Below are 19,284 nucleotides of genomic sequence, written 5' to 3' on the forward strand. Positions count from 1 at the left end.
TGTAAATAAAACCATTTTTAATTAATTTACTGTATGAGGAAGGAAACCCGGATTTAAAAAAAAAAGTCTAGTCCAGTTTGATTTTAATAATTTGGTCTATTTTAGATATTATTTTTTACTTCTTCACAATTCAAGGATTAATTTTTAAATGAGAAAAAATTGAAAAGTATTATGTTTTTTATATTACTAGAAAGTAGGTTAAAATAAAAAATGGTTTGATAAAAAAACAAAACAATTTAAGCATTGAATAATGGAGTGTTTTTCAACCTTTTTTGAGCCAGGGCATGTTTTTTACATTGGAAAAATTTTGCGGCACACCACCAACCCAAAAATGTTATAAAATGACACTGAAGAGTGTTTAATTACAATATAATTTATAATACTCCCAGTTTTTACAGCACAGACACTTGACAATGACATATTATTTGCAGACAATGATTCTTAAATGTTTATAAATTTTAAAAAGTGACATTGGATCATTTCTCATGGCACACCTGACGATCTCTCACAGCACACTAGTGTGTCGCGGCACAGTGGTTGAAAATCACTGGAATAATGAACTAACAAAATGATCTCTGAATGAAACAGGCATCATTATTAGATAACTTGTTCAATTTGCAGTATTATTTTTTTCTTGTTTTACTGTATTTGTAGAGGGTTTTTTTTCTAACTTTTTGTTTTTTAATTTTACTCTCACAGAATCATTACTATAACTTAAAGTGACAGCGTGTAATAGTTCACCACTAGATGTTGTTGTAGCTTAGAATGAACCTGAAGCATGTGCATTCAAAGTAAACGCTATGAAAGCCTGAAAGATTCCACTTTACAACATTTTAAAGCCTCATTCCATATTTTTTGCGTGATACATTTCAACCAGCGAAAGGGCAAGAAAACTGATGTTAATCCCCACAAGTGGCCACAAAAGACTGAGCAAGCTGAATTCAACTGGAGCGGCTGGAAGTGCGAATGGCCGGAGTTGGTCAGAGCTGATTTAAGTGTGTCCGACTATATCCACTAAAGTTAGCGGAAAAGGCTACCAAAAGGCCAGTAACTAGTCACAAGGGCGGCGCAAAAGAGCTGCATGTGGCCTTGGAGCCGCAGGTTGCTGACCCCCACTCTAATATGACTTAAAAAAAAATCTAAAATACTGTATAATACAGTCAAATAAAATTCTAAACGGGCAAAATAAGCTCCATACACCTGATGAAAGTTGTTGGCTCAACTTTAAGGTTATCAAAGTCATATTTTCACTTTTTGCCTGTCTCCCGAATTTATAAACAAGATGATAAATAATAATAAAATCACCACTGATTTCTGTTAAAGCAGTGGTTCTCAACCTGTCAAACTTCAGGACCCATTATCATATCTAATGACAAACCCAAACAAGAAAACATTTCCGCATCTCAAATTAATTGAACCAAAGGAATGTGCAGTTTAACCCTTATGTGGTGTTAGGGTCTCCAGTTACCCATTTCCAGGGTATAAAATGTAATTGCTGATGTGTCCCAGATTCCATTAAATGAAATTACGATGGGAATACATGGTTATGGATGCATATAATGTTTATTAGGATGTTTTATGTACCATAATTAGCAATACCCCTTTCTTTTTGGTGATTAGGACTGAGTTAGACCTCTTGTCAAAATTGACCTGCTAAAAACAGTTAGTTGTCCAAATTTCTAACACAACATGAGGGTTTAAGCAGGGATAACATAACATATTCCCCTTATCACTAACCATCTTGGTATCCATAATTATCAACAGAAAAAGGAAATAAAACCAACAAAACCACAATGAGATGAGATGAGATGCAGTCCCTCTCAAACACGCCGAATGACTGAACAGGTAGACGATCTCGAGCAGATTATTATCGCCGTCTCAGTTAAAGAGTGTAAATAACACTCTTTTTTTTCCTCTTCTTAACAATATTTGGCCTAGGCAAAGGCCCGATACCTATTAAAAATGGGTCCAATTGACCCACCATTTGAGAAACACAGTCTTAAAGGGCGGTAGGATTGTAAATATAGTCAGTCTAATGCATTTTCTCCAGCTATAATTGAATACAAAAACAGCTTATCAAGAAAAATACAATGCTAGATTACTTTGCCCAGTGTTGTCCCCACAGATGTATAAAAAAGACTAGATATCTCAGCGGGCTAAAGGAGCCCGCGGACTGCCTACGTGGCGGCCATATTGGTCAGGGGTCAACATCCCGGTTAAGACAGTGTATGTACATTGAAAATAAATCATAACAGATTTCAATGCGGGTAACTTTTTGGTGTCAAGGTCAACACATGGTGTTATAACAGAAAATTAATTTTAAATATAAAAACGGAAATGGGCTATTTTTGAATAAAAAATGAACAATTTTCTTAAACAACAATTTATGAGCAATTATGAACAAGATTAAATGATGGAGAGAAAAAAATTGGGCCAAAATCATTTTTATGAAAAGTTATTCCAGTTTTCTGGGTCTCCCTAGTACGGCGTTGAGTGAATCCATAGGCATTACAGAGAGCCGGCATTTTCTTATGAATGTTTTGGTGTCACGGTTGCCATGGTGCCCAATTGGCCCGGCCCGTGGGCGCCAGCTGGAACTTGTTGACAGATTGGCTCCCTGCCAGTATTTGATTTCGACTTTTTCCGTTTTTCCGTTCCCGACACCTCCATCGCTAGCCACGGAAGTCCCACTTCCACGGCTGAGCAACCTGCTCCCCACGATCAACAATCTACGGATCGTGTATGGTATCCTTTCCCTTCTCCCCAATAAATCTGTGAGTAACGTTACGCGAGTGGGTCCTGTTTCCTGTTCTGGTTCTGACATTTGGCTCTGTCTACATGTACTGGAATATTCTGATGGTTTGACCCTACTAACTTAGGCTTGCAGTAGGCATGCCGCTGAAAGGGACCAGTCGTATCTAGTCATTTATGATATCTGTGGTTGTCCCGTCTGTGAACAGGAAGTTGAACTTTTGCACATAACCGGAGTCTGTTTTTAACTTTCCCTTTCAAGCAGTTAACAAATTATTGCAAATGAGGTACAAAGTCCCACAGGTGCAAGTCCTGTTTTTTTGCAGATAATTCAATCAGAACAATCTTGGAATGTGTTGACGTGCGCACTACACGTGTTGCATACGTTTTCGTCCCTCACATACACAAATCGACGTCTGTGTTTGCTTTGTCTTTCTGTGATAATTCAAGCCGCCTGGAAACGTTTTCAAAAAGCGGCGGATGGTGAAGTTCCACCAGAACCGTGTAGAGGCCGGCACCCAGCACGCCTCCAATCGTAGGGGCCACAATGGGAACCCACCACCAGCAATTCCCGGCCCTGCAACCATTGAGAAATTGCAAAAGAGATAGGTCACATCAAAAAAAAAACAAAAAAAAAAAACTTGCCCACTGGCAGAATATTTTACCCTTTTAATATTGATAGTATCTATAATATATTACATACTTTTATATACAGGTATATATTATTTGTCCTTATTATTTTCATATCATATTTTATATTTTAAGGTTCAGAAAACTTTATATTTTCATAATATTTTATTCTACTATATTTTTAATTTCAAATAAAAGGAAAAAATCCCGTTCTTTTAAATTATGTTGATCATTTTTCTCTAGTAAAATTAAACGGCTTTTCTGTCAATGGCGCAAGAATAATACTTAAAAAAATAATGATAATACTTGGGTTACATTTTTATAACGTCCTTGCTCATGGACATAATTCTTCACCCATGTTATATTGTTACACATAAATTATTGTATTTTTTATAATATTTTACTCTACTTATTTATCTTATAAAACAAGAAAAGTTATCCTGTTTTTAAAAAACTTTTAAATCACTTTCTTTGCTAACAATTTCAATACACCAAAGAAAATAATAGTACTTAAAATTCAAAATATTACATATAGTAGAAGGAGCAAGATGGTCTGATATGACAGATCAATTTGCCAAGTTTAAGCATTAGCTATCTCATCTTATTAAAGACTCCATTTTACAACAAGGGGGGAAAATGTCATTTGAAACTATTTTGCTTTTTTTAGGAATATTTTACTCAATAAATGTAACATAAAAACAATTATCCAAATACCAGTATATGACATAAATAACAAGATTGTTGATGCTGTTTTTTTCTTTATAAGAAGTAGAAAATATAATTTGATAAAACAAAAATAAACAGGAAAATAAATAAAGAAAAATTAAAATACAGAAATGAAGAAATTATGATTATAGGTTAAAATATGCTAGATGAATTAAAATATAAATAATGAAAATAAAATAGATACAAAATAGGAATAATAAAATACGTATACATTTCATAATATGGAATTAAATAAATGATGCTCTTTTTATTTCATTGTGAAAACAATTTAAAATATATTTAGATGAAAAATAACAAATAAATAAATAGTAAAATATATAAAGAAAACACAAAAACAAATTTCAGGAACTCCAATCAGACAATTTCAGACAAAAACTACCAATTTTGCGTAATTATATCAGCACCTTCAATTCCTCCATACTGTACCTGAAGACATCAAGTCCCCAGCCTGCAATAGCTGTGAACAGCCTAGGCCCGATATCTCTGGTGGGGTTGATAGCGTAACCGCTATTGCTGCCAAGTGAAATTCCGATCAGCAGCACCAAAAGCCCGACCATGGTGGGCTCACCGCCCGCCGCCGCCGGTTTGTTTTTCTGGTCCGACAAAGCCATCAAGCACAGCAGGAGCATAGCCGTGCCGAAAACCTGCGGACCACAAAGTCAGGATAATGCCAATGCTACGATGTATGTTGACATGCGGGCCATAATCCGATTGGAAACTGAATAATCTATCAAAGCCATGAAAACGCGCACAATAATCCAATCAAGGTATTAGTCCAACTGCGAGTATTCCGATTACAACGGTTGGATTAGTCCGGGGGTCAGCAACAAGCAGCTCTTTGGTGCTCCCTAGTGGCTCACTGGCACTTTTTCAAAAATGTTTGATCTCATCTCATCTCATTAGCTACACCGCTTATCCTCAGTAGGGTCGCGGGGGTGCTGGAGCCCATCCCAGCAATCATCAGGCAGTGGGCAGGGGACACCCTGAACTGGTTGCCAGCCAATCGCAGGGCACACGGGGACAAACAACTCGCTCGCTCATTCACTCCTAATTTATTTTTTTTTCATTCTTAATTATGGTTGTTGTGACTTACTCTGGAGCGGCTCATAGTCTGATACATATATATATATATATATATATATATATATATATACAGGACTGTCTCAGAAAATTAGAATATTGTGATAAAGTTCTTTATTTTCTGTAATGCAATTAAAAAAACAAAAATGTCATACATTCTGGATTCATTACACATCAACTGAACTATTTCAAGCCTTTTATTATTTTAATATTGCTGAATTTGGCTTACAGCTTAAGAAAACTCAAAAATCCTATCTCAAAATATTAGAATATCATGAAAAAGTATACAAGTAGGCTATTCAACTAATCACCTGAATCATCTAATTAACTCGAAACACCTTGCGAGGGTTTCCTGAGCCTTAAAAACACTCAGCTTGGTTCAGTAAACTAAATCACTGCTGATCTGACTGCTGTCCAGAGGACCATCATTGATACCCTCCATCAGGAGGGTAAGACACAAAAACAAATTTCTCAAAGAGCAGGCTGTTCACAGAGTGCAGTTTCAAAGCATATCCACAAAAAGTCTGTTGGAAGGGAAAAATGTGGCCGGAAACGCTGCACAACCAAGAGAGATGACCGCAGCCTTAACAAAATTGTGAAGAAGAGCCGCTTCCAGAATTTGGGGGAGCTTCAAAGACAGTGGGCTGAAGCTGGAGTCCAGGTATCAAAAGCCACAGTTCACAGACGTGTCCGGGAAATGGGCTACAATAGCCGTATTCCCATGGTCAAGCCACTTCTGAACTCAAGACAACGGAAGAAGCGTCTGACTTGGGCTATGGAGAAGAAGCACTGGACAGTTGCAGAGTGGTCCAAAGTCTTCTTTTCAGACAAAAGCAAGTTTTGCATTTCATTTGGAAGTCAAGGCGCCAGAGTCTGGAGAAAGGCTGGAGAGGAGCAAAATCCAAGTTGCTTGAAATCCAGTGTGAAGTTCCCACAGTCAGCAATGGTTTGGGGAGCCATGTCAGCTTCTGGTGTTGGTCCACTGTGTTTCATCAAGTCCAGAGTAAATGCAACTGTGTACCAAGAGATTTTAGAGCACTACATGCTTCCATCTGCTGAAAAGCTCTATGGAGATGGGGATTTCATTTTCCAGCATGATCTGGCACCTGCCCACAGTGCCAAAACCACCAGTAACTGGTGCACTGACCATGGCATCACTGTCCTTGATTGGCCTGCTAATTCCCCTGATTTCAACCCCACCGAGAATTTGTGGGGTATAGTTAAGAAGAAGATGAAAGACACCAGACCTACAAATGCAAATGAGCTGAAGGCCGCTATCGAAGCATCCTGGGCATCAATAACACCTCAGCAATGCCACAGGCTGATTGCCTCCATGCCACGCCGGATTGATGCAGTAATCCGTGCAAAAGGATTCCCAACCAAGTACTGAGTGCATCAATGGACATTTTCAAATGTTTGATTTATTTTTGCTGTTATAAAATTATTTTTTTACTTGGTCTGAGGAAGTATTCTAATATTTTGAGATAGGATTTTTGAGTTTTCTTGAGCTGTAAGCCAAATTCAGCAATATTAAAATAATAAAAGGCTTGAAATAGTTCAGTTGATGTGTAATGAATCCAGAATGTATGACATTTTTGTTTTTTTAATTGCATTAAGGAAAATAAAGAACTTTATCACAATATTCTAATTTTCTGAGACAGTCCTGTATATATGTATATATATATATATATATATATATATATATATATATATATATATATATATATATATGTAACCGCGGTGTACGTGTCCCACCAAAGATCCACATTCACGCTGGACTGGATGATGAGGTTTTTATTATTACAGTTTCTGCAAATGGATGAGTCACAACATTAGCTTTTTCTGCTGGGTCTGATCTCTTTGATCTCTTTGTAGTTCTCTCTGGTAAGACTAACAACAAAGCATATCAAAGAGCTTTCTTTCCACTTTACAGAAAATACATTTTAGAATATCACAATACATTTTTATATCTTTACATTTTAACAAGATACTTTTAACAAGAGATCGTATAGTGGATTTTTTTAACGTTTACAATGAATTCAAGATGTTTTTCTTTAGTCTGAATTTTAACCAACATCATCCTTTTTTCAATGTATATGAGAAAATAGGAATAAAAACAATAATGAGTATAAAAATGGGTACAATTTACCTGCAAATGGATGAGTCACAACATTAGCTTTTTCTGCCGGGTCTGATCTCTTTGATCTCTACAAGGGGAATTAATATTTAGTAAAACAGAAACAAAACGAATATAAAGCTAAACAGCTTGACAATATCAATCACATTACTATGCATGGTGAGAGATTTGTCAGCTGGGGTTATAATGTTTAAAATTAACTTCTTTTGTGGAGCACCAAAAGATATGTCTTACCTTTGTAGTTCTCTCTGGTAAGACTAACAACAAACCCCGCCTCCTGGTCACATGTTAGAAGCCAAAACCAAACCCCACCCCATACCAGCAGATGGCACTGTTGGACTCATCATTGCAGGACATTTACCAAAAACTATACACCTATTTCAGCAGGAATTTCAATAAAACAAAAGTTATTATTACACCCGTTACATACACCCCCCTGAAATTCTGCTAAATATGGGAGTGCTACACTAAACAGAAAAAAAAATCACATGCCAAAAAGGCAAATACTGATGAAAAAGAGGACACAAAAACTGGTACCGTATTACAAGGAACAGACTGAAGTGCATGTCAGTTCTAAAACTCTCCCAAAAAGGAGTGTGAAAAGAAAGGAGACGATCAAACTCCTAACTAAGCACAGACTCAAAGATGCCTGTTACATCTCTGAAATATCAAACATTGTTCCTGTAGTTGTAAGTGCTCACATAGGCACAATTCTTGTTTCTTACTCAAGCTTTGTTACTCAAACTGAAAGTGCATCTCTAATGAACTTAAACTAGGAACTAGCAGATATTGCGGACAGAGAATTGTCACCTACCAACTGGTCATTCATCTGACAAATAAGACGACTAGGAGGCCTGATGGACTGGCGGACCCTAAGACCATAACGGTTAGGTTGAGCACAAATAACCTGAGCTTGAGGGTCTGGGACAGTCAAGTCTAAACAGTCAGTATCAGGGGAGTCTGTGTCCGGATGATCAGTGTTCAATGGGGTCTCGTCTGGGAGGACAGTGTGTGGTGGGCCCATACCCAAAGGGATCATGTTTTCAGAGCACTGTGATGGGCTTTCCGTATTGTCACTTGAAGTATGGTCAACATCCTGTTCAGGGATGTGCTGACTTCCTCGACTGGATGTATCGACTGTGAGCGAGTCAGACTGGGCATCAGATCTGCTGTCTAGTGAGTTATCCTCCACCTCTGGATGAACTTGCTCTTCACCTGCCTGTATCACCCAGTTTACTGTACGGACATCACTGTCTTCAACCGCGTCAGGTAAATCAGGGCATACATCACTTCCATGCATAGCAGCGTCACACCCTGAGTGTTCAGATTCGCTGGCCAGATCATCCTCACAGGGCAAGAAGCTAACAGAGAGCAGCAAATTCCTGTGAACTACCTTCTCTTTGCCCGGCAGGCAATCCTTGACTCTATAGACATTGAGATCAGGCTTGACTGATATGACTTCATACGGGGTCGACTCCCACTTATCTGCAACTTTGCGTTTCCCCGGGACACCTCTGTTGGCGATCAACACCCGGTCTCCCACGACGAGGGGTGATCCTTTGGCCCTACGGTTGTACAGCTTGGCATGGCGAGTCTGTTCTCTGAGAGTATTCCTCTGTACAATCTGAGCAACTTCATGTAGATCTTTCTTCAGATGGCTTACAAAGTCAGAGTAGCTGACAACAGCATCATTGGTATTAGCATGTTGAAACATGACATCGACAGGGAGACGAGGGATCCTACCAAACACTAGGTAAAACGGTGCAAACCCTGTTGTCTCATGCTCTGTGCAGTTATAGCAGAATGTGAACTGCTGCAGCATTTGTGACCACTTTGCTTTGGGCTGAGGGGGAAGGGTTCTGATCATATCTCCCAATGTTCGATTAAATCGTTCTGCGATACCATTTCCCATGGGGTGGTACGGAGTCGTATGGGATTTCTGCACCCCTGCCATCTCTAGAAGCTCTTTGATCAGTTTGCTCTCAAAATTGGCTCCCTGATCAGAGTGGATACGCCGAGGGAAACCATAGACAAGGAAGAAATCCTGCCACAGACGGCGAGCAACTTGTTTGGCGGTTTGATTCCTGCAAGGGAAGGCGTGCGCCATCTTGGAGAAATGATCAGTTACGACCAGGACATCTACAGACTTGTTCTCTTGCTCAGCAGTCCAAAAGTCTATACAGACCAACTCCATAGGCTCAGAGGTGACTATTTTCTTGAGTGGTGCACGGTTGTGTGGTTCCGGTGTTTTCCCTACTACACAACGCTGACAGGATTTGACATAATTCACAACATCACGTTCCATGCCATTCCAGAAGAATCGTTGCCTCACCAGAGACAAAGTACGGTTCTGGCCTTGGTGACTGGCTGAGTCATGTAAACCGTGAAGGACTTTCTGTTTCAATGAATCAGGCACCACAAACTGGAAGATTTTCTTGGCCATGTGAGGATCTTTCCTTATTTTGTAGAGCATGCCATTCTGTATGGTGAGTCTGCTCCAATGCTTCAGTAGTTTCATCACACTAGGCGACTCGACAGCTCTCTCACGCCTGGTAGGTCTCTTGTGTCTATGCACAAAGTACATGGTTCTGCTTATTGTGTTGTCCTGTTCTTGCAAACCAACAAGCTGACTCTGTGGGAGTGCCGTTGACTGATCTCCCTTCTGCAGAAGATTGAAGTTGGTATCCGTTCCCATCACTTGACCCACGCCACCAGTGGACTGAGCACTGAAGACAGCAGCAACTTCTTCTGATGTCACTGAACCATTGGAGCCTGATGGAATTGCCCTTTTTACTGACTCATCTGATGTCCCAGCACTCTCGTCTACAACAGCGTGACAATTGTTGGATACTCTGAACACCTCTTGCACAGTACTGTTGTTCACCCCGTTGACTTGGTCCAAGAGCGAGGTATAGGGCTCGTTAACAAAGCGATGACCCACACATGACCGTACAAATGGCTCACGGCTTAGAGCGTCAGCTACGATGTTCTTTGGGCCAGGAATGTACTTCAGGTCAAAATTGTATGCAGCTAGCTTCGCTACCCACCGCTGTTCACACGCATCAAGTCTTGGTTTGGTCAAAATGTATGTTAACGGATTATTGTCGGTCCACGTGGTGAAGTGTCTTACTTTCAACCAATGGCTGAATTTATCACATACCGCCCATTTCAAGGCAAGAAATTCGAGCCGGTGTGCAGGATAGTTGAGCTGGGAGCGAGAGAGCGTTTTACTTGCAAAGGCGACTGGTCTGGCTACTTTTCCATCAGGTGGCAGCTGTGACAGGACTGCTCCAATCCCATCGAAGGATGCGTCGACAGCCAGAATAAATGGCGCATCAAAATCTGGGTGGGCCAGAGTGACACCTGTCACGAGGTTGTGCTTCAGTGTTTCAAATGCGTTCCGGCATGCATCGGACCATTCTGCACGCGTCAGCTTCACTTGACCTTTCTTGCGGGCTCTCTTGCTCTTATGCTGGGCACCAGATTCAGATGTGAGCCTGAACAGAGGTTTTGCCTTCGCAGAACATGCTTCAATGAAGCTTTGGTAATACATCACCATGCCTAGAAAAGATCTGATTTTACTAGGGCATGGCGTCTTGCCATCAGACTCCATTAGGTCAGCGACTTGTACGTCACTTATCGCTCTCACCTTCTCGGGGTCAGTCCGAATTCCATCCTCACTGATGACATGCCCAAGATATTTCACAGTCCGTCTGAGGAAAAAACACTTTTTGGGTGCGAGCTTGAGGTTGTGTTCCTTGAGGCGAGTAAACACCATCTGCAGGCGTTGGAGTGCAACTTCCTCTGTGGGGGCAAACACCATCAGATCGTCGAGGTAACATAATAGGCTCATGAAATTCTGATCACCGAATATCGACATCATCATCCTCATAAATGTTGCTGGGCTGTTGCAAAGTCCCTGAGGGAGCCGGTTGTACTCGTGAAGCCCGAAGGGTGATGAGAATGCTGTGTACTTTTTGTCATCAGGGTGCAAGGGGACATTGTAGTAGCCTGACGTCAGGTCCATTGTGGAGAAAAAGGCATTTCCCCCAAGTGCGGCCAAAGCATCAGCTTGATGCGGTAGTGGGTAGGCATCCTTTATGGTTCTCGCATTAAGCCTTCTGAAATCAGTACATACCCTTAGTTCTCCATTCCGCTTCCATATGAGAACAAGCGCAGATGCATAGTCGCTAGTCGACTTCTGAATAATTCCTTTCTCTTCCATCTCGTCCACAGTCGTCCTCAGTTTTTCATACTGACTTGGTGGTATACGTCTGTAGGGTAGACGGAACGGCTTATCATCAACAAGGTGGATACGATGTACAAACTCTTTGGCCTCTCCACAGTCCATCTTATGGCGAGAAAAGATTGACTCGAATTGTTCGATGATATGAAGGAGCTTGTCTTTACACTGCAGCGATACCTCGCATGACTTCAGGTCAATGTCTTGCAGTCCCAGAGCTGCCAATGTACGCATCATGTCCTCTTCTGACCTGGGTCGGACCTCTTTGCTCTGTACACTCTGCACGTTGCACTTGACCTCCTCTGCACTGGGCAGGTCTTCCGCTGCGATACAAGGAGACACATCTGCAATTTTCCTGTTTCTTCTCAGCACCACAACTCTGTCCGTGGGATTAAAGACTTTAACAGGCACCCACCCATCCCCCCAGAGTGGAGTAACAACTCGTCCGACAAGGACTTGTCTGGGCCCAGCCTTAGATTGGGTTGGCTCAACGACCACTGTGCTGCCCGCTGACGTCCCGGCCAACTCAGGTAACTTGCCCCAAATAACGTACTCGGTCCGTGGATTCAGCGTCACGCAACTCTTGATTTTTACTGTCCCTACCTTGTCTGGAATGCAATCACCTCTCCATCTCTCTGTGTTAGAAAGCATTGACAGGAATTGACTGTGGTTATCGGACAGACCGTTGTCAGGAGTGGAAACTAATCTCCAATAGCCATCAGTACTTTTCAATTGAGTCAAAATATATTTGATGGCATTGCTGCCAAGGATCATCTGTTCTGTCTGGCCTATACATACACAGTATTGTTGCTTTCCTTATAAGGCTTATATAAGGATTTTAATTTTCTCTGCTCCAACTATCCATCCATCCATATTTTTGTTTTTTTGGTCCAAAACGGCTCTCTTAACATTTAGGATTGCCAGACCTTGGGTTAGTCTTTTCTTTTTCTAATACAGTTATCCCTTACTATAAAACGGTTTACCTTTATGGTCTCGCCGCCTCAAGGATTTTTATCATATATTTTGATTGGCTAAACCAGAGTTGACCAAACTACGGCTCGCCGGCTGTCAGGAACGGAGACAGGAACCCAATTGCGTTAGTTTTATTGAGAGGGAGACGTAAGATGGCACCCACGATACAGTGATCGTTGATTGTGGGGAGCAGGTCGCTCGGGACGCGGAAGTGGCACTTCTCTGGCGAGCGATAGCGGTGTCGAAGAGGGAAAAGCAGGTCGGGTTACCGGGGCGCAGGAGCAGACACGTGATCAAACGGAAACGTGTCGAAGCCGGGAAACGTACGAGAGTCAAAAACAGGGAGTCAGGTTCGGAAGGCTCGCCTTAGCGGGAGCTGAAGGTTCGCAATGATAGGACGCCGGTAACAGGGAGACAGGGGCGGTATAAAAAGTGGCAAGGAGCCAATCAGTGACCAGGGCTGTTGGCGCCACCGGGGCAGCCGCAGGTGTCCCGAATCAGTAATCATGACAGCCAGCCACATTCAGCCCATCTGTTTTTTTTCCCGACCATCCAAATGTTAAAAATACAATGATAATATGTATGAAATTGTAAAAATATTAAAGAACTACAAATTAAAATGTCTTTATTTGGTGTCCGCAATGTCCGTACATTCAAAAAGCTGTCAAACATTTTGTTTTATTTATTCTATTTATCGAGATATTTATCAAATTTAATTGGGGAAAAATCTTCTGACTTAGCTTTGTTGCATTTTGAGTTTTTCATTCCATATTAGCAAATTTGGTGCTTTAAAAATGGACATTATTTGCTCTAATTCTGAACATTTCCAAATCATTTTGATTAGACTGTTTGTTTATAGGCAAAAATAGAAGAAATATAAAATGCATTCCTTGCTTGCTGATAAATGCTTATCATTGTGGCTATTCTAAAAATACTTAACTCCATTTTTTTACTTTTGCATGAATTTAATGTGCAAAAAATGTTTTTTTAGTGCCCAATTATTTTTAGATTGTTATGCCGGAAAGCACTGTGATTGTGTGACTGTGACTTCCAGTATACAGACAAAATATTCTTGCAAATTCAGGCTTACTTGTTAAAAAGTCTCATGTGTATTGGTTGATTTCTCTTTTTCGTTTTATTTCCTGCCTACACGGTGAAAATCCCACAGTTGTAGCTATCCATGTATAGTGTTAGTCTATGTTTCTGGCAAGCCACGTACAATCACAACTTGTAAACACACGAGATGCTGCAGTGTAGCTCACTTTTGGAGCGAGGAGAAGAAAAAAAATGTTGGAGAGTGACATGAATGAAATCAGTCTTTATTAAATGTCAAAAATTTAGTGCGGAAACGAGCTCTGTTTGTATAATAATGTCACTCCTGCTTCGCCCTTGGCATCGAAATACTTGCAAATGCCATAGTTACAGGTTATTTGATCATCTCTGGGCATTAAAATGATTCATTCAGATTGCTCCAGAAAGCCAGTATTCCATTTCCAATCGGATTATTGCCTGCATGTAGATCAACGTTATCAAACTGTGTTTTAGCAAACCTGGTCAATGAATCCCCCCATCAAGGAGAGGTACGGTGCAGGGTATGTTGCAAAAACACTCGCAGTCTGTCTTTCACCAAATGCGGTCAGATTCCCTCCACAATAGTCGTGTATGGCCTCTGAAAACAAAAATGATTTGGCACCAACTGTCACAAACGCGACACTTCTTGTCCCCGCCGTGTGCTCTCACCATAATAAACAGCGTAAACCGAGCCGGCTGCCAAAAAGGACCCCAGCAGTTGTGACAAAACATAGAGGGGGAACATCTTCCACGGCAGGCGGCCAAAAACGCACATGGCAAAGGACACGGCTGCATTCATGTGAGCGCCTGGACGGGTGACAAACACAATGTGGCAATGATGATAAGATAGCCGTGCAATTATTGTTTTATGATTTCAAAGTTAAACATTGGGAAACATTTAAAGCACTGTTGGCCAAAAAATTTTGATCATTGTTATGCACCATAGTGCAGGTCACCATCTGAAAATAGCTCACCTTTGATGGTTAATTTTTCTAGATTTCTCTGGGAAATTTGGTTTCCTACTGGCATGAGAAATCACTGGCACAATCTATGTCTTTAAGTTGCTATTTTAGCATGGCATGTCAAACTAATAGCTCTTTGCATTAATCAATAATAAAAAATAATCATTTTTCCGGTAAAGTTAGCAGATATGGCAGATAACAAAATGTTTTGCTCATTTTAAGATTTAAAAAAAGAATGATAATAACTCAAATGTCAAGACCAGAACGGAGACAGGACCCGCTTGCGTTACGTTTCTCTCAGTTTTATTGGAAGAAAGGAAAGGGTTGCCCCCACGATCCAGTGATTGCTGGGCGCGGGAAGCAGGTCCCTCTGAACGCGGAAGTGGGACTTCCATGGCGAGCCATAGGGGTGTCGGGAACGGAAAAACGGGTCAGTAGCTGGGACAGGAGAGCAAAAACATGGTCGGGTCAGAGTCGTAAGCCAGGAAAGGAGAGTAGACGTGGTCAGGATCAAAAATGAGGGACCGGGGGACAGACAGGAGCAAAAAACAAGTTGGAGACTAGGTCGAAAAAAAGGCTTGCCTAGTGTAAACTGAGGTTCGCGGACGGACTGACAACAGGGGACGGATAGAAGTGGGTTTAACTAGGGACAGAGAGCCAATCAGAGTCCGAGACCCTTGGCGACAAAGGAGCGGGCACAGGTGAAGCAATCATGACATCAAATCATCTATTCCAGTCTTTGAAAAAAACAATAAAACATGTTGAATATTAAATTGAGAAAAAATATAGCTGAAATAAATAAACACGTAAAAAACTCATCATGCAAAATGAGAAAAGTTGTATGCCAGTTTTTCTCATTGTAAATAGTCATCTGTTGTTTAGACAAATGAACGAAAAAACATTTTGTTTAATAAAATTAGAAAAACAATCCTGATATTCCTTAAAATTTGGGAAATAACGAGTCAATTGGTCTTTTTATATCTCTTTTTATAAATATATTTATAACATATTTTTTATTTTATGACTGATATAAGCATAAACGGCAGTGGGAGGATTACAAATAATTTCGGTTTTGCGCCTTAAACTTAGCAGATGTATATTTGTCTCATTTTGAAAATTACTAAAATTAGAAAAAGAATAATCAAAATCAGAAAAAAATAAGAAAAGTTCTGATGTAATGAAGAGTTTTACTCACTTGGATATTTTTTGTTTGTTTTTTCACGTAAAAAAGGCAAAAAAATATGTTCGAATTAGAAAAAAAATATTTAATTTTATACTTGAATATCATCTTTTATTTGTATTCATTTCTATTCAATCATTGCTTTTATTTTTCTTATTTGGCTTTTTTACAGCACTTTGAGTTGCATTTCGGTGAGTGGAAAAATACATTTGGTTTGATTTGTATGAGAATAATATTCACTCGCCTATTGTCAGTCCGTCAGCGAACCTCTGTTTCCAGAAGGCGAGGATTTTTGACTCTGACTCCCGTTGGTCCCCTTTTTTTCACCAGTTTTCCACCCGTCCGTTCCTGATTTCCCCGTTTGTCTCCGGCTACGACCCGTTTTTGTCCCTGACCACGTTTTGATCTTCCGTCCCGGCTAACGACTAGTTTTTTTACCCCGACCACGTTCTGCTCTCCCGTCCCGGCCTTACGACCTGTTTTTTCGTCTACTACACTACGATCTCCCGCTCCGCATTCGGAACACGTTCCGATTCTGTGAGCGGCTTGACTCCCGCGTCCAGCGAGCACCGGATCGCGGGCACTGCCTTTCCTCTTTACCTCAATAAACTTGTGATTAACGTTACGCATCTGGGTCCTACTTCCGTTCTGGTCGTGACAGGATTCTTTTGTCTTTTTACAAAACATTGGATTTGGAGCAAACAAAACCCGAAAATGTATTTTTCCGTACCTGAAACTTTCCCACCGACGTGAATCCCGATAGCAACTCCGAGCCCAAAACCCAGGTTTATGCTGACATATTGCCCAAATTCTCCTTTTCCTGTCACCACTTGTGCCACGGAACCGAGGCCAAACACCTGCAGACAAAACAGGGAGCAAGTTCTCATTGTGCTTCATATGTGGACACAATAACTGATTAAATGAATCTCAAACGGTCACAGAAGTCAATTCATACCATAATAGAGTTAAAGAAGCATGGTAATCAAACATAAGAGTACACACAAAGATCGAGATGGAAAAAAATAATAATAGCAGCATTATGTAAAATGATCTGGCACATCACTTTCCCCCAAGAGATACCAAACCGGGGGGAGTGGCTGCAGAGCACCCACCTGCACCTAATCAGTGTTCACACTCATTTATGTTATGTTTTTTGTTTTTGACACCACTTGTACAGTGTGTTTTTGTTGGGTTGTTTCTTTGTACCTAGGTTTTGTGCATTCATTTTGATATAAGAAATATTATCTGCCAGTTTTGCTAATTTTTAATACCGGGCCTATGTTTTAAATCTAAAATAATATATATTGTATAAAATAAGCAAAATAATCCCTATTACAGTTTTGCCTAATGATGTTTATTTTGTTGTTATTCTGCTTAAAAATTAACTAAAAAATAGTAAAATAAGAAAGAAATCTGAAAAAATACCTGCCTTATTGCTAATTTTAATTAGAATAATTGTCTTCATTCATTGCTTTAATTGCTTGACTTGAAAAAAGAATCCATATAATCCTTAAAATCTGGAAAATAAACTGCAAACTGCACAAAATATGTGTTTGTTTTTATTCAATTCATAACGAAGAATTAAGAATTTTTCTTATATTATTTGTTTTTCCGAACCTTAGAGTAGACTGATTTTTTTTTCATTTCAAAAAAATCAGTCTACTCTAAGGTTCGGAAAAACAAATAATATAAGAAAGATATACAGATATTCCCAAAAATATAGTAAAAAATAAAAAAAGGATATGCAAATAATCTGTCTTATCGCTCATTTTAGTATGATTATTTGTATTCATTGATTGCTTTCATTGCTGCACTTGAAAAATGAGTTTAAAATGTGCTACTTTTAATTCTAACCTGGTAATACCATGATAGTAACACCGTCATTCCATAGTAATAACATAAAATCGAATAGAACAGAAAATGATAGGATGGAATTTATTATCATTGAAATCCACAACGAAATTATGGTGCAAGAACACATAGAAGATAAAACACCACAGCCTAAAATAATAAATTATGGGTAATACCGGTAGTATAAAAACATAAGTAATATTGGATTTTTTAAAATAACTAAATCATTGTTTGTCTTTATTGCACATTCCTGTCCAAGCATAGTAATAACAATGTAATAATATAATAAGTTGTTGATTCATATCAAAGTGCTACCACTCCGTGTTAATCAGTGACAAAAAAGGTATCTGGAATTTAAAGGTAGCTTTAAAATAGTTTGTGACCTGTGAAATAATCAATTTAAATCCAAAATCAAATCTCGGCAGCAGACAGGATGTGTCAACCGGTTCAACAAAAAGTCCATTGAGAAACATCTCAACTCGAGTTTACATTTACACTGAGCTACTCATTCAGGGAACAGGGAACGCGTCGTCCCGCCTCCACAGATCACGTACCCTAAAGTTAAAAAGTAAGCATAATTTCTGCAGACGCTGTTTCAGTTCCTGCACCATTGTCTCGGTGCTTGGTATTGTATACTCCCTGGTTCTAATTTGGGGGTTGATGATAAAAACATGTGACCCACTCCACGTGCCGCTTGACAGTCTGTTTAAATCCGGCCCTGTTCCCAATAACACGTGAGGACAAAACATGTTTGCAGGGTCATCATTCTAACTTTAAAGTGCCCTCATCTACAAAAACCAGAAAATCGTTCTTACCATCATCACATACGTGCAAAGCGTTTCAGCAAGTCCCACCCGGACTGTTTGACTCTGTATTCGATAAGGTCGAGTCACTGGAGTGGTTTTTTGGAGAGAGGTCTCTTCATCTGTCTGTGCAAAGTCCTTCATTTTTTCTTCTTGGAGTTTGACTATTTCTGTCATTTGTCCTTTGAGATTTTCTTCCAAAAAGATCTTCAGTTAAGGTTTGAAGGACTAACTTGCTGTCCACATGGTCCCCCGCCCCCACCAGGCAACCCAGTCCTCTAATTCCACGCTGCCTTTGTGCTCCTCTCTCTCTTCTGCACGCTCTTTTTGTAGTACATTCCCATTGGGACCTTATTTTATAGCGGTGACACAAAGTGCCGCCCACTAGTGAAGACATAGCAGCTGCATCAGCCAATAAACTTGCTCGGTTGTTTGGCAAATGAAACCGTTGTTTGAAACATCTGTCTTAGGTCATTTGGATAAGAAATGAACACTTGAACCTTATCACGACTTTCATTCATGCACTTTAAAAAGAACAATTATCTAGAAACAACTGGGTCAAAAACTGACCCAATTTGGGTAAAAAATAGCCCAATTCAAGTCACAGATGGATCTGTGGACCATTTGGGTCAGATTGGATAGATATGCACAAAACAGATAAAATAAAATTGGTTGTTTAGAATTGATCAAATATCCAAATTTTCAAAAAAATCAAAAAGAATTGAATAAGATTTAGAACTGTCTTGTTTTCATTGATAGCACAGTTACACAAAGTACCTGGTATGTCAAGATCTGGAACACCCAATCCACACTAGAGGGTGCCAAACTGGGGTGAGCGGCTGTAGAGCACCAACCTGCACCTAGTCAGTGTCCACACT

The 19,284-nt window shown here is 40.0% G+C and overlaps 1 protein-coding gene across 1 annotated transcript; it reads right to left on the reverse strand.

The window, feature by feature from the left end:
- Positions 1–393: 393 nt before the first annotated feature.
- On the reverse strand, positions 394–18,720 carry aqp7 (aquaporin 7). Its single transcript, XM_088337970.1, has 6 exons — positions 18,419–18,720; positions 16,483–16,609; positions 14,280–14,417; positions 14,090–14,208; positions 4,534–4,751; positions 394–3,328 (listed from the first exon to the last, which is right to left on the reverse strand). Exons 1-6 carry the CDS (start codon positions 18,581–18,583, stop codon positions 3,148–3,150), a joined length of 948 nt encoding a protein of 315 aa, XP_088194096.1. The 5' UTR covers positions 18,584–18,720; the 3' UTR covers positions 394–3,147.
- Positions 18,721–19,284: the final 564 nt, after the last annotated feature.

The sequence above is a fragment of the Urocampus carinirostris genome, chromosome 6 (genome assembly GCF_059441175.1).
Source record: "Urocampus carinirostris isolate Australia breed hairy pipefish chromosome 6, RoL_Ucar_1.0, whole genome shotgun sequence".
Classification (NCBI taxonomy): domain Eukaryota; kingdom Metazoa; phylum Chordata; class Actinopteri; order Syngnathiformes; family Syngnathidae; genus Urocampus; species Urocampus carinirostris.

What these genes read in the sequence shown, in the direction of transcription:
- aqp7 (XM_088337970.1), bottom strand. Translation starts at nt 18,583, where the DNA reads ATGACAGAAATAGTCAAACTCCAAGAAGAAAAAATGAAGGACTTTGCA. An exon ending in TGGGGGGATTCATTGACCAG is followed by an intron (nt 4,752 to 14,089) that starts GTTTGCTAAAAC and finishes TGTGGTCCGCAG; the next exon opens with GTTTTCGGCACGGCTATGCT. An exon ending in TGGGGACTTGATGTCTTCAG is followed by an intron (nt 3,329 to 4,533) that starts GTACAGTATGGA and finishes CAATGGTTGCAG; the next exon opens with GGCCGGGAATTGCTGGTGGT.